Genomic DNA, 14,501 nt, shown 5'->3' on the forward strand with positions numbered 1-14,501 from the left:
CTGATATAAAGCATCTAAAATAATAATAAAAACTACCTAGTTATCGCTATAATATCCATCCAATTTCTCTATCTTTGGCACTCGACTCTATTTTGGCATATAAGCTCATAATGTCAACATCTCAGGTTGTCAACCGGATGCTAAAAGTCCATTTCCAAATTTAACAACCAAATGTAAAAAAATATTTACCATAAATTTAGATTAAATAAAAAGTATTTGAATCAATTTATATAAAATTCAAATGTAAAACTGGTTTTCTTTGTATTTAAGTTGAGAATGGAGACATTACGAGCTGATAATTTTGGCATGCCTGATACAATGTTTTGCTTTTCCTAGTTGTAATTTATATTCCTATTCTTAAAATATAAATTAAAAAATAAAAATTATACACTTAAAACGACAACCATCCCGCTTTTCGCCTATAATCAAATAACTGACGTTCAGGTAAGTATTACATTTTCACGTCCTCATGCCCTCATGCTCTCGTGCATAATAAATTAATCTAGAAAATACAGCTGAGCAAGATTTATAAAAATTGCGAAACTGGAACAAATAAAGATGGCTGAATAACAGCAACAACAGTATTCAACTCATTTTAACAACATAGTTTAGAAGCGTTAAGACTTGTTGCAACAGACTAATAAACAATGTTACACATTTTCTAAAATCTATTTCTTTTTTTCACAATGTTTTGCTTAATTTCACTTTTTAAATAATTTACCTCAGATGGCATAATTTAAATTACATAGGTATCATCAGGATAGTATAAATTAACAAGTAGAAGTATCAGGGGACACAGCGTTGCGTTCTCTTAAGTACTTGAGAATTATTTTTTAAATATTTTGTTTTTTTTTTTTTTATATATAAATGTCTGAAAATATTTATGCCTATTCCGGGTCTGGTGAGGATTTATTATTAGATAATAAATGAGTTTGAATTGGCGTATTACAAATCAGATTTTAAGGAGGTAGTTTAGAGCTTGTCTCTTACCATGATACTAACTACAGGTAATTCTTTGTTTTATTGCAGTATGTATAATATTTTGCCAATTTCAGTTATGTATTTTTCCTTACGTGAAAATTAGAGGGTACTTTTCAGATGGTGTATGTAATAACAAAAGCGAGATCGTCATCATAAGCAACGACAGGCTTATGTCGCAAATGGCCGTGAAACACAAGTTAGATTGCTTTGCACCTTTCACTTGCTCGATCTATCTTACTAAACTCACTATATCATCGTGGATCATAGCGGAAGTACATATGAGAGTACCTTACAATTTTGCATGCCAGCTGCCGGCACGAGTCACTGTTTACACATGTAAGCTAATATGTCAATGTCAAAATCATAGCAAATTGCACAATATGCCCGAAACCGGCAAGCCAGCTACTTACCCGTTACTTGCATATGTACTTTACCCTAGCGCCATAAGTCTGACGCTTTATACAAGGTTATTTGCGACCTATTTCAGTCGCCAATTCACAACAGCGGTAATTAATCTTCTTGGCCTTTAATTTTTTTTTATATCACATCTTTAGACTCAATCGTACAGGACTATTAACAAACTAACACACAAAGTCGAAACATTGATTTTGGTTAATTGTTTTTTTTTATACCGAAGTTAGAAACACAAAATGTCCGTAGCGTTACGCGGTATTTTTATATAAAATCATATAATGATATCGGTATTCGGTACCTTTCATTTTAAAATATATTAATATAAGTAAAAAATCAGGGATTAGAACGTATTTGTATAAATACGTGAATTTAAGTAATACAAAAATCCCACCATTCGTTACTGGCCTACTTTTCAGAACATAGGTCAAATTCTGCGTCAGTTTCATATTCCGTCCAATACTATTGCAACGTAAATATATGGTCATTATGAAAATATAGTCGAGATAGTAACTCAACAATACTGTTTCTATAACAAATACCTGTTAATTGTTAAAAAAATGTTTCGTAGCATCACCACAGCTAGGTGATCACCGGTATCTGTCATATGTCATACTAAATTTGAGTTAATACAAATACGTCCCATTATTTATTTCGTTATGTAATAGACCCATGCTTCACGTGAAAGACCAGCTTCCAACACAGATATACAAAAACTAATAGGAATGACGATTTTATTGCTTATGTATCATGTTTATAGTTCACACAAGTAAAGTAATATAAAAAACAATGCTAATTATAAAATTAATAAATCAATAAGCTCTGCTCTACTGAAATTATATTATACATTTTTTATCATATTATTTTAATGTACTTGACAAGTATATAAGATGAATAGGGGGAAGCAAAGTGTCATTCATAAATTTATGAAACTTTTGTAAAAAATTACCCATGCTAAAATATAGTTACTTCTGCAAACATTATCAAAATAAATAATATACCCAGGTAAAACTTTCCAAGCTAATACTGAGCATAGCACATAGCTAATGCTCCAATATGTTTTATGAGTTTCACTTCCATTCCAATTATTTTGTTTTGCTCAGCTGGGTGGTGGTGGTGGCCATCCATGTGAAGTGCTAAATACCAAATAAAAAGCTATCAAAACAAGTAGAAATAGACGCTAACATTGGTACTGTAGTCACTTGCACTCAGTTCGCATCAACCTTCTTGCATAAAATCATCTTGCATGCTCACTCTTGTAACTAAACAAAATTAAATAACAGATTAAAAAAAGAGTTTATGCTAAAAATCACATAGTAGAAATTTTATAAAGTTAGCACAACTAATTGAAGATGTGAAGTAAATCACAGTGCGAATTCTCGGATTTGATTAAAATTCTCGGATTTTATTATTCTTAATTTGTAACATAATTTCTTTGCACTGATTCATAAAAATTCCACTTTGCGGATTTATTATCCAATTCGCTGTCCCGCCTTACCCGCAGACAATGGAACAAGTCTATCATTGTATGACTTTATACATCTAACAATTTATTCTAAACTTAACATATTCCCACCATGAAGGAGGCAGATACACGTGCGTCCTTTACGGTTTACATACGTTTTGCGTCGGACGAAGACACGAATGACACGAGCCAAATTTTCTATTTACACAAGTAAAAAAAAAAAACTATTCATCAATATTGTTTAATAACATGCTAACAGTGAAACTGAAAATTTGTTTACTAATCTCGTGCTGTCATGCGCGTCTTCTTGAGTTTGAATTTATTTAACTAGGACTTACAGAAGGTAGGTTATGTTGTATTCATCGCGGGGTGTTCCTTCGGACTGCTTTGCGCATGCGCCGCATTGTGGGCGCGCTGCCCATACTGAACTGGACCTGTGGAGCGGCATTCATGCCCATTTGTGGACTGTTTGTTGACGCACCGAAGTTGTAGATAGGCTGTTGCGGTGTCTGTTGTTGTCCTTGTTGCTGCTGTTGACAATTGTACTAGTGTTAGCATACGAAATCACACGTCGAGTTTTAGTTTCACAGTCATTGTCTCTTGTGTAGAATCTTCTACTTCCTATTTAAGAGCTTGAACCTTTTTCGGTGTCATTACGTAAATTTAGTACACGCAATTTACTTCAACAATAAAAAACAAAAACATTACATTAAGTGCAGGCAACAGCACATAACTACCCAAAATTATTGAAAATTCTTGCTTATTACCAGGACAATGAAGTATGCAGGGTAAATGACGTGTTTGACTGTTCAAGTCAAATAATAATAATAATAATCCAACCATATTGAAAGTCTATTTACCTGGCCAAACCCGAAGACAACAGGCGACTGCGACGGCGTCGCTCCGAAGTTAAACGCCGGCGCAGGTGCGGGAGCTGGTGTGTCGAACGACGGCATCGACTGCGCAGGCGCACCAAACGTTGTCGCCCCCGACGCTGGAGAACCGAACATTCCCATCGCATTCGGCGTGCTTGTCGGCTGAGACGCGCCAAACAGAGTCGGCGCTGGCTGACTCTGAACTGGGCTTGAGAAATACGATCGCGAAGTGGAACTCTGGTTTCCCATGCCGAATAAATTCTGAGAAGGTTGCGTGTTACTTCCGAACACGGGCGCCGGCGCAGTACTCTGCTGCGCACCAAAAGGCGTACTGGAAGGCGCCGGGTTGCTCGGTTGCGCACCAAATGGTGTGTTCGACGAACCGAATGTAAACGCAGGCTTCTGCAAACTATTCGATGCGTTCGCCCCAAACAGATTATTAGAAGTGTTGTTAGACTGTGACCATATATTCTCCTTCTGGGCGGGCGACCCAAAGATATTGGGCGGTGGCGATTGTATACTACTGACTTGCTCATTCTGATTGTTCGCACCTGATAAACTGTTACTGCCCAAAGCGTTTCCTGTTGAAAGTCCGCCACTACCCAATATATTCCCAGATCCCATAGGGTTACTGCCACTGAGATTTGTTACTCCACTCAAGTTGAATTTATTGGTGCTTGAATTTTTATCCGCTGTTGATCCAAAGAATTTGAAGGAACTATTTGTTGTCGACTCATTCATATTCGACGATTGGGTAGCTCCAAAGCTAAAAGTAGAGGCTGGTTTGGCAGCGGTTCCGAAGCTGAAAACTGGAGCCGTACTAGCGAGAGATGGCGCAGTAGTCGTGGCTGTTGCAGTAGGCTTTTGAAATAATGATAACGGGGAGTTGGTAGGGGGTTCACTATTTTGGAACGACATAGTCGGAGTCGCAGTTTGCTCTGGAGGTTTCTGGAATAAAGACGAGGCGGTCGTCGCAGTGCTCTGAGTGGGAGATCCGAATGATAGGCTGGTTGTCGGAGGTGAAGAGGCCGGTTTCGCAAATAAATTCGTTGCAATCTTCAGCCCTGTTCCTGAGAATACAAACTTGTTTTGTGCTGGTGTTGCCGCAGCGGTATTTTGACCTAACTGGAATGGCAGTTGAGGGGTTGAAGTGTCTTTCTTTTCGAGATTTGTAGTTGGGTTCGACAAAGATGGCGTGGAAGACGGCACCGAGACTGGCAACTTAAATAACGTGGCATTAGGTGTTGAAGTCAAAGAAGAAGCACTCAATAAGCCAAAGGACTTCGACTCTGGTTTTGAAGTAGTTACAGGAAGTGAAAAGTCCACCTTTGGTACCTCCTGAGGTTTCTCATTATCTTCTTTCGATTCAGGTTCCTGTACTGTGAAATCTGGAACTTTAAACAACGAAGACTTTTGTTCAACAAGAGGAGTTTCAGTAATCGGCGCTGGAACTTTGTCAACAATACCGTCTGCTTGATCTTCAGCCTTCTTAGCGGGAATGCCAAATGAAAATGTTGGAGGCGCCTTCGGCAAAACATTGTTATTGGTCTCAGATTCTTCGACTTTAGTTTCTAAAGGTTTGATCTCTGGTGGTTTGGACAAATTAGACTTTTGAACTTTAGGATCGATACCGAATTTAAAAGTATTAGCTGTAGTTGTACCAAAATTGAAAGTTGTTTTGGCAATTTTCTTTTCAGTTCCAGGCCTTTCAGCTTCACAACAGACACATTTCATTTTGTCATCATCGTTTCTGACCAGGCAGCTATCGCACTCCCATTTCTTACTTTGTGTGTTTAAAAGAGGTTTTATAGAATTATTATCAACAGGTTTAAATACAGCTGAAGGTGCCAGGCTCATTGGCAACACGGGTTTATTCTGCTTGGAACCTGGCTTGGCACCACCACAAGCTGCACATTTCTCTACACTGCTTTTGTTTTTGATCCAACAGTCATCGCAGGTCCAATCGTTATCTGAAACTGCCTTTGCAGGAGCTGCTACGGTACTTGACGTAGTCTTTTTAGGATTTTTGCTACCACAGCAAAGACATGTTTCTTTGCTGTCATCATTTTCGACCCAACAATCATTGCATTTCCATTTTGTTGATTTCACTGAGTTCATATGAGGCGTGCTATTGAAATTATTGCTGGTTGGTACCTTATCGCAATTAATGCATTTATCTTTGTCTGGTAGGCTATTTGCTAACTTGCAGACAGAGCATTTGACATTCTTGTCGTCAGCACCCGAAGGTTTCTTACTCCCGCAGCATACACATTTATCGTCATCTTGTTTGTTCATAACCCAGCAATCGGAACATTTCCAATCTTTCGGCTTCCGAGTATCAGTTTCAACGACATCTTTCTCACCTACAACACAAACAGATGTATCAGTTTTCTCGTTTACTTTGTCTATACTACGCTCGGGACTACCGAACGTGAACTTGGGTGGTGTGGTGGCTTCTTGAGGAGATCCCACTGTGAAAGAGACCTTTACGGGACATGAGAATGTAAACGTTTTACTGTTGTCTGAATTCTTACTTATTGGTGTTTCTGGTTTACTAATTGTAGTTTTAGGTGTAACAGAAACAGGTTCTGGAAGTGTCGCAAAGGGCTTGTTCGTCTTTAATGCAACAGGAGTGGATGACCCTTTTGGAATGGGCAAGTTATTTCCAAACGTGAATTTGGGCATGTTGTCTTTGCTTATCTGCAGAACGGCGGTAGGTAGGCTGGTCGGTTGCAAAATAGGCCCGTCTCTGTTTCCAACCCAATAGGATTCAGGCGAGGAGTCAGTTGTGGTGCCCACACACTTGGACCGTGACTCGACATCACTTTGTGATCTGCAAAATTAAATAAGTATAAAAGTAAGATGCACAATTCAATGTTGACGTTAACTTTAACCAGCGCAGAAAATCGCACAGTGTAGGTACCATTTTGTCTAAACGACGACGGCGGGCAGGTTAATGTTAACATCAAAGTTTGTACAACTCACTCTAATTATTACAAACTTTTGCCAATTATAATTGTAATTCGCCTTATCCATTTTACACACTAGTCGATAACAGAAATAGGGGTGAAAGCTTGTATGAATAATGCACCCGATAGATTACGCCATATGGCTATTTCGGGAAACAGGCAGCAAAGAAAAATTTACCTTTTGCTTGGACTTGCGTATGGGGAGTAATGGCATGCGCTGCTATGCGAGGCAATTATTTGCCGTGCTGCATTGGTCGTGTTCATCAACCGTGACTTCTGCTTCAGGCGCAAGATAGACGCGACGTTTGGTGCATAGAACTCATTGTTTCTAAGAGCTGCAATTGCAAGAGAAATAATAATTCACTGTTAGCAATCCACACAATTGTTGACATAGTTATGAAACTAAATTGATTATGGGTCAAACTTACACAGTGATTTATTGTAGTCGTTCGAATATGGCGAACAAGGTGAGCATGGCGATCGAGGCGAACTACTCGCCCTAGGGGTATGTGGTATTCTCTTAGCTTCGTTTATAGGTGACGAGAAATCCTCTAGAAGATCCATAACACGTCTGGCTGATTGACTCATAGTTGTGACCGTATTATTTATCACCTCTCTGACTTTGGTTGTCTTCCTTTGCAAGATATTTGGTTGGTTAAAGTACTGATTCGAAGCTCCTCCATATGATGTTCTGCTCGGATAGAAAGGCGACAACAGACTTGGTTTGAAGCTAGGCTGCTTGGAATTTACCATAGTGTTGTTGATTGGCTTCTCTAAAATACAAAAAATAGTTGACAAATAAAATCATGTAACAGGCAGAGCTATGAGGCTGTTTCATAGATAAAATTATTATTAATAGGTTTGAATAAGTCCACTGTAGGAATTATTATCATAATACATACAAAGGCCCTAGTGCTTGTTTGCAATTCACTTTTCACTATCCAATCTTTATAGGGAGATGCAGTCAATTAATCATACATCACATGTGCCACATCTTATGGGGTTGCCAGGATGGGCCAATGGACTGCCATTTACTGTTTTGCATCTAAATGCTGTACTTATCTTTAACTTGCAATAAAATAAATGTAAACCTAATGAACTGTGTATGATAATAATAAATAAATAAATAATTTATCACTGGTTTAAAAATATTATAAAAAATATTTTTAAACAATACTTACCACACAAGGATTCATTAATTTTTGGGGATGTTTTAAATAGTGACTTCCGATTATTAATAGTAGTACGGCCATATGTTAAATATGAGTACGAAGCATTGTTACAATAGCTGTCCTGATCATTTCTATCAGGAGAGGGTAGTTCATGGCATATTCGAATAGGAGTTGAAATAATGTTGGGATCCCTAGCAAATTTATGAAGAGAAGCCCTGAGTCCCATATCGAATGACGATTCCACTGCATGCTCAATATTGTAACTCCCACAGTTTGTCTGTGAAAAGAAAAATAATGTTTAAATACTAATATAATTATATACAAATAATAATATACTGTGCTGTTCTGTCTGAATAGTCCCGAATTTATCGCTCTCTGGTTCGTACATACATTAGCAGATCCTGGGCTCTGAGGCTCAATAGCGGAAGCATCTGGGTAAACGCTTACATGAGAGAGTGAAATGCACAATGGCGCATTATACGCACATAAACTTCCAAATGCCATGCAATATTTGTGGACCCTTGGGGCTTGTGGTCGCTTGCCAAAGTTTGGCAAGCATGTAAAGGCACTATCAAGAAAAATCTTCATTTTTAGCTGCCTGTGACCCACAGAAGATTGGCGTGTTTTGGGCAGATTTCTCAAGTTATTGCCAGCAATTCACTTTACATTGTTGACCCATTTAGTTGCCTAATTCCTACGCTCTGTTTTCTATTTTTAGGGTAAAACAAGAAAACTATTATGGTCCTTGCACTTTCATTCAGTTCATGCATGTATACATAATTCAAAATACATTCTTACCTCACTGGTGTTATAATGATTATATCTTATCCGCTTCTGTGGAGGCTGGGGTACTGGGCTCGGCAACTCTGGTTCTTCTTCAGATGAGGAGTCTGTGACTTCGGCCGTTGGTGCAGAGCCATTGCTGTTGGTTTGGCTGGATCCCGATCTGCTGAACCATTTGGTGATCTTCTCGGGCAACAATCCAGTCACTTTGGATGTCATTGACATGACAAATGACTGAAAGAAACATTTTCTGTTAGGACTACACATAGTACATTATCATTTTCTTTGCTTGATAACAGAATCACTTCATACTGACTACTACTAAGAAATATACTTTGTCTTTGCCAGTGCGAGCACCAGAGGGTGATCAGTTCTCCCATACTGGGACCATTTCATCCGTCTCCTAACATAACATTTATTATGTTTTCACTTGAGTAAGGCTGTCTACTACATTGTCTGTTTACGATTTCGTATTTTAATGTTTTAAATGGTTAAGAATACAGAGTTAGGTAATACTGAGCTGTCGACATGAGTTGTTCATACACCACATTTCCGTGAAGGAAAACATGTAGTTGATTATAAACCTGTGTGTTAAATGGAGATGGCTAATAGTGTCAAGAAAGTCATTGCGTGTGTTTCATTCCATGAAACAATCTAGAAATGTTTCAGCATGGTTGGCAACAGACAGCCGAAGACAGGCTTTTGCAATATATCTAAAGTATATAAAAACAATTCCCATTTTTTTACTTTTTGATTATTTTTTATAGAGTAAACAATATATATAAATAAAACACAGATATAATTAATGTTTAATAATCATATTGCAGTAAATCCTAAAATGATACATACCCTACATAGCAACATAACCAATGGATGTGCAACATAGAGATTTTAAAAAACATAGTATAGCATTATTAATAATATATAAATATATCTATATTTCTATCAATCTGGTATTTTGGTAATCATTTAAATAATTTATTTACCAAAATACCAGATTAACAGAATTCAGTCCTCAAATGCCATCACTATTTCTTCATGCTCTCCCTATATTTAAATGTAGGTGCGTTTCGAGGAATATTTTAATATTTTTAGTATTTCTATTCTTGTTTTAGTATTTTTATTTCTTGTATTCGAACCGCACCAAAAAAGTGCGCTCCGAAGAACAATTTTGGTGTGCTTCAACGGGTGCGCTCAAAACAAGTGCACTTCGAGGAATATCTCAAATTACCAACTAGAATGCAGGTTTCCTCAAATGTTCTCCTTCACTGGAAGCAAGTGGTGGTCTATGAAAACTATTAAACTTAGTCAGATTGGTATACAAACTCATGTGGCACAAGTAGAATTCGAACCTGGGATCTTACAATCACAGGTGGACAGACATAACTACTAGACCACCACCACTTCAATGTAATTTTCTGTCCCAACTCTCTGTGGAAGTTGGCTGGGCATTGGGTGGAATTTAACATCCAAATCAATCTTTTTTTGCCAAGCTATTTGAACGCCCTTGAATTTTTTCATTTCAAAAGTATTAATGTCTATAAATGCATGTCAAAAGACTTTGCAACAAAGCTACTTATAATTATTAATTCATCATTGCACTGCTGGACTTTTTAGCATCTTATCTTTATCTGTAAGATGCAGTTTTTAACCAAGTTGGCAGGCATTTATATGTAGTAAATCAGAAAGCTGTCATTGGCCAGTCATACGAATATGTTCTCTGATTTTTGAAATGGGCACCAAGGGTTAAAAATAAAATCTACATGATTATTATCTAATAAAGAATTGTATCCTATGTTTTTTTCATATGTTATGATATATGGTAAGAAGGTAGGTATCACAAAAGATAAAATAGCAAGTATATAGGTATATCACTAATGAAATATTTATCAAGACACCTACGTAAACCAAATAATGGTAAATTATTCAAAAATACATCTCAATGCAGACAGGCGACCCAAGAACGAACTGTAGGTACCCAAGACAAGCATGGAGTATGTGACAAATCGCGAGTGCAAAAAATCCATTCATGGGGCTACTTATTTTTCTATATACAATGATATACGACATTTGTACTTAAACACATTAATAACGCATTGATTGATCAAATATATAGGTAGTCGCCCAGCAAACGTTCACTATGATAAATTACGCGCAAGAGCTTGCAAAAATTTAACGACATTTGTCGACAAGAGCGGGAATTTGGTGACAACTTACATTGCTAGCATCTTCGGACGAAGGCCGTGATCTTTTTCTGGAAGTTCTACTCATCCTGATGATAATTTTAAAGTATCTTTAAAACGTGATCTTAGGGTTATACTGATTTTAGGCTAATAATCACATCACAAATTTAAACTCAAGCATATACACTTCACCAGCAAAAACGTGACAAACATGGCGTCTCTAGATTAAGGTGCATTTACACGGTCAGTTTTGACAACAACCTCTTCGACAAAATTTAACTGAGAGTCTATGGTTTTGTCTGCGGAATCGATTTTACAGTCTTTTTTATTAACAAGTAAAGTTAAACTACATAAACAAATAGATATAAAATATGCACAGTTACTTTGTTATCCATAATTAAGGATAGACCTACTTATTTTATTTGCATCGATAGATTATACTTTGTTTGGTATCGACATAGACAAATCGATTCGGACATTAAGAAATATTTTATGCAAAGATGTCACACCATATAACGCCTTACCAAGCAAACAAAATGTGAAATTGTTATAAAAATAACATTCTCCGAGGGGGGCTAGCTAGAGGTTCTCAAGATAGGACTCGCTGGGGTTGCATTATCGTACAAAGGTTTCCAACACCCTGTTCATGATTAAACGCAATATCCTGTCTATTCTTAGTTTGGTGGTCAATTGACCACGTGCGTGCGTCACTTATTTGTGTGGTCAATCGATGAAGACGAGTCGAAGGTCGGAATTCCTTGAATGAAGACCACACTTCATCGCGCGTTTGGTAAATTGATTACCCAACCAAAAAGAGCGAAATCGATTGACCACCCAACCAAGGGTTGATGTTATTTTCTATTTTTGTCAGGTTTTATTCCAGCGGTACACCAACATTTCGTGATGAGAAACAAAACAAACACTTTCGCACACAAACATTCAAACTTTCGCGTTTATAAAGCGCCAAACAGAACTTGATGGGTTCGCGTGGTTTCACGTCTTGTGAAGCCTCAGTATATGAAGCTGGCAAGAAGGGTGTCGTGCGAGGTCGATGATCAACGATGTGGTCATACGCATACCGAACTATCGATAAGCCATACTATAAATAGGTCTACCTACCATAAATAGGCCCTTTTGCCTAATAAATTTCTTTCTATCGATACTATATACATCACGCAACCACTCGCTTATCTTTTTCACACCGGGAATTAGGCATACATGAGTGAAGTAGGTGCTAGGAAAGGAAAAGGATTTGATCATGCGAGTAAAGGCTACGCGCAGAACGCGTAATGAGTACGCGTGCAGCGCATTTTTTGCGCATACCTTGATTCATAGTAAGCTTAATATAGTATATTATCATCCAAACCACCACAGTGCCTAGATTAAATTGTAGCAAAAAAGTAAAAGTAAGATAGGCTTGTAATTAATAAAAAGATCGTTACATATATGGTATCATTTTATTTCACTTATTAAATCATAATTACAAATGTATCCTTATATTCAGAACTTTTATTTTGGTATATATGCTCTCTCTATTTTCACATCGTCAACTGGACAGTCATTTTTATCGCACTCAACTAAACCTATCCGTTTGACAACAGACATTCCACTTTGAATCCTGCCAAATATTGTGTGCTTTCCATCAAGCCACTGAGTTGGGGCTAAAGTGATGAAAAACTGAGAGCCATTCGTATCAGGACCAGCATTGGCCATTGACAGAATACCTGCCCCTGTATGTTTTAAATCTGACATGATTTCATCATCAAATTGTGGCCCATATATTGACTGACCACCTTTGCCGGTTCCTGTCGGATCTCCACCTTGGATCATAAAGTCTCTGATAACCCTGTGAAATTTTGTGTTGTTGTAATAACCCCTTCTGACTAGTTCCATGAAATTTCTACAAGTGAGAGGTGTATGCTTCCAATACATTTCTACTATTATGGTGCCCATTCTGAAAAATAAATAGAATATGATTAGTACCTATACATAAATCACCAATCTGCTTCTTACATTATACTGTTTGTTTATATAAAAGTGGGGAAAAAATGGGGTACCTATCCCAGAATAAGACCACTATTCTTCCATGGATGTCATATAAGGTGTCTAAGGAATAGAAAAAGAACTAAAGTATAAAAAGCCTTGAGACCTGAGGCATCAACTGCAAGTGGTACATCTTAAAACACATCTGAATTCAAGTCAAAACTTAGTCAATTCTTTATGCAGACCATGGCTTCATAGTCATGAAATGCAATGAGATTGATAGGAAAGTAGATAATAATTGTAAAAATATCAAAACATTATCTCGCTACTTATATTAGTGCGTAGAATGGGGCGGACGGTGCTCCAAAGCATCAGTATTTGAGGATTATGAAAGAGTCTCTCAAGCGTCATTTTCACTGTGCATTGTGATACAAAAGGGCGCCAGAATATTATTTGTATACAATTGGTACATGGACTGTATCTGCCCAACAAACCGAGAGTAAATATTTACCAGGATACTATACTATTTGCTTCTGCCCAAACAATAGGTTAGGTATTCATTAAATACCACAGCATTAAATTATATGACTGTTAATACTGTGGCACTTATGCCACTACTGCATATGCTACTTCTAACCCTTAGGTCAAAGTTGAAATAACTTGAATAGGTATATCAAAATATAAAAAAACTGCAATGTTACTTACGTTGTTTCTATAACTGCAACCGGTGGTTGCCAAGATTTATCAGGTATGCCAACATTTGAATATCCGAGCATCATTGATAGGAAATTTGTATTGTTTTGGATTTAACCTAGATAGAAATGGAGCTACATTTAAAGCTAAAATGAATAATTAAGATTGAAGTGGACTGAAAGTAAACAATTCCAACAAACAACAATCAAAACAAGATGAATAATATATATAGGTAGGTAGGTATATGCAATGCAAGGAAGCGAGCTAAAAATATGCAATGCAATGCAACAAGGAAGCAAGCAACGCAAAGCCAAGCCAAATTAAAAAATATACAATGATATCAAATTGACTTTGACAGTTCATTATTTTTTTTTATTGGACGCATGCGTGCTTGTTACAGTAAGGCTCTGTGCGTGCGGGTCAGCACTTGTCAACACTTATCGAAATTTGTAGATAGAGAAAGCTATAGACCGTATCACGAAGTCCAAGAAACTTCCAGATTCAATCCCGCACAGGGCTAAAGAACTAATTTCATAGAAAGTAGCAGATTGGGCCGGGCTCATCATGAGGGATACCAAATGCGAGCTCGTTTCTTCCCATGTATTTCTAATACTCACACACACGCAACTATAAACTGGTAGGTTCAAAAGGTAATTTTGACGGAAATCTTTTATTATTCCAGGATTCCTCACACTGTAGTACTAAGCAACAGGCTATATGACATAACGACAATCGTGATTTTTTGAAGTGATTTTGAAGATTCAGCTATTGATTTTTATTCTTAATCAAATTACCTAAGTAAAATATTTTTTTAAAATGGACGATTGACTTTCTTTGCAACTTTCACCTAAAATATGATTATTGTCCTCACATTTTTTATATCGGATCATCATATGTCACAGGACAGGATGGCATAATGAATTTTTTTTGGTCGTTGTCCGACGTTTACAATCAAACAAAACCCGCGTTGTGTAGTGTAGTAAGAT

At 37.2% G+C, this 14,501-nt stretch overlaps 2 protein-coding genes across 5 annotated transcripts; both read right to left on the reverse strand.

Annotated features, from left to right (window-relative positions):
- Positions 1 to 1,215: 1,215 nt before the first annotated feature.
- LOC128682846 (nuclear pore complex protein Nup153-like) lies at positions 1,216 to 11,081 on the reverse strand. Of its 4 annotated transcripts, none has more exons than XM_053767780.2 (8): positions 10,874 to 11,081; positions 8,672 to 8,890; positions 7,883 to 8,150; positions 7,130 to 7,474; positions 6,880 to 7,036; positions 6,267 to 6,565; positions 3,718 to 6,095; positions 1,216 to 3,387 (listed from the first exon to the last, which is right to left on the reverse strand). In XM_053767780.2, the coding sequence occupies exons 1-8, from the start codon at positions 10,925 to 10,927 to the stop codon at positions 3,217 to 3,219; spliced, it is 3,891 nt and encodes a 1,296-aa protein (XP_053623755.1). In that variant the 5' UTR covers positions 10,928 to 11,081; the 3' UTR covers positions 1,216 to 3,216. The 4 variants fall into 4 exon arrangements, with proteins under 4 accessions (XP_053623755.1, XP_053623754.1, XP_053623752.1 ...); XM_053767778.2 differs by having other exon boundaries at positions 2,388 to 2,528; positions 3,196 to 3,387; positions 3,718 to 6,565; XM_053767779.2 differs by having other exon boundaries at positions 1,216 to 3,384; positions 3,718 to 6,565.
- A 1,201-nt stretch (positions 11,082 to 12,282) lies between these two features.
- On the reverse strand, positions 12,283 to 13,841 carry Cypl (Cyclophilin-like). Its single transcript, XM_053768638.2, has 2 exons — positions 13,528 to 13,841; positions 12,283 to 12,793 (listed from the first exon to the last, which is right to left on the reverse strand). The coding sequence occupies exons 1-2, from the start codon at positions 13,599 to 13,601 to the stop codon at positions 12,349 to 12,351; spliced, it is 519 nt and encodes a 172-aa protein (XP_053624613.1). The 5' UTR covers positions 13,602 to 13,841; the 3' UTR covers positions 12,283 to 12,348.
- Positions 13,842 to 14,501: the final 660 nt, after the last annotated feature.

Source organism: Plodia interpunctella, chromosome Z, assembly GCF_027563975.2.
Source record: "Plodia interpunctella isolate USDA-ARS_2022_Savannah chromosome Z, ilPloInte3.2, whole genome shotgun sequence".
In the NCBI taxonomy this organism is placed as follows: Eukaryota; Metazoa; Arthropoda; class Insecta; order Lepidoptera; family Pyralidae; genus Plodia; species Plodia interpunctella.

Coding starts and splice junctions, on each gene's coding strand:
- LOC128682846 (XM_053767777.2), bottom strand. CDS start 10,927: ATGAGTAGAACTTCCAGAAAAAGATCACGGCCTTCGTCCGAAGATGCT. Junction 8,151..8,671: donor ATCATTATAACACCAGTGAG/GTAAGAATGTAT, acceptor TTCTTTTCACAG/ACAAACTGTGGGAGTTACAA. Junction 6,566..6,879: donor TACGCAAGTCCAAGCAAAAG/GTAAATTTTTCT, acceptor TTAATTTTGCAG/ATCACAAAGTGATGTCGAGT.
- Cypl (XM_053768638.2), bottom strand. CDS start 13,601: ATGATGCTCGGATATTCAAATGTTGGCATACCTGATAAATCTTGGCAA. Junction 12,794..13,527: donor GTTGCAGTTATAGAAACAAC/GTAAGTAACATT, acceptor TTTATTTTTCAG/AATGGGCACCATAATAGTAG.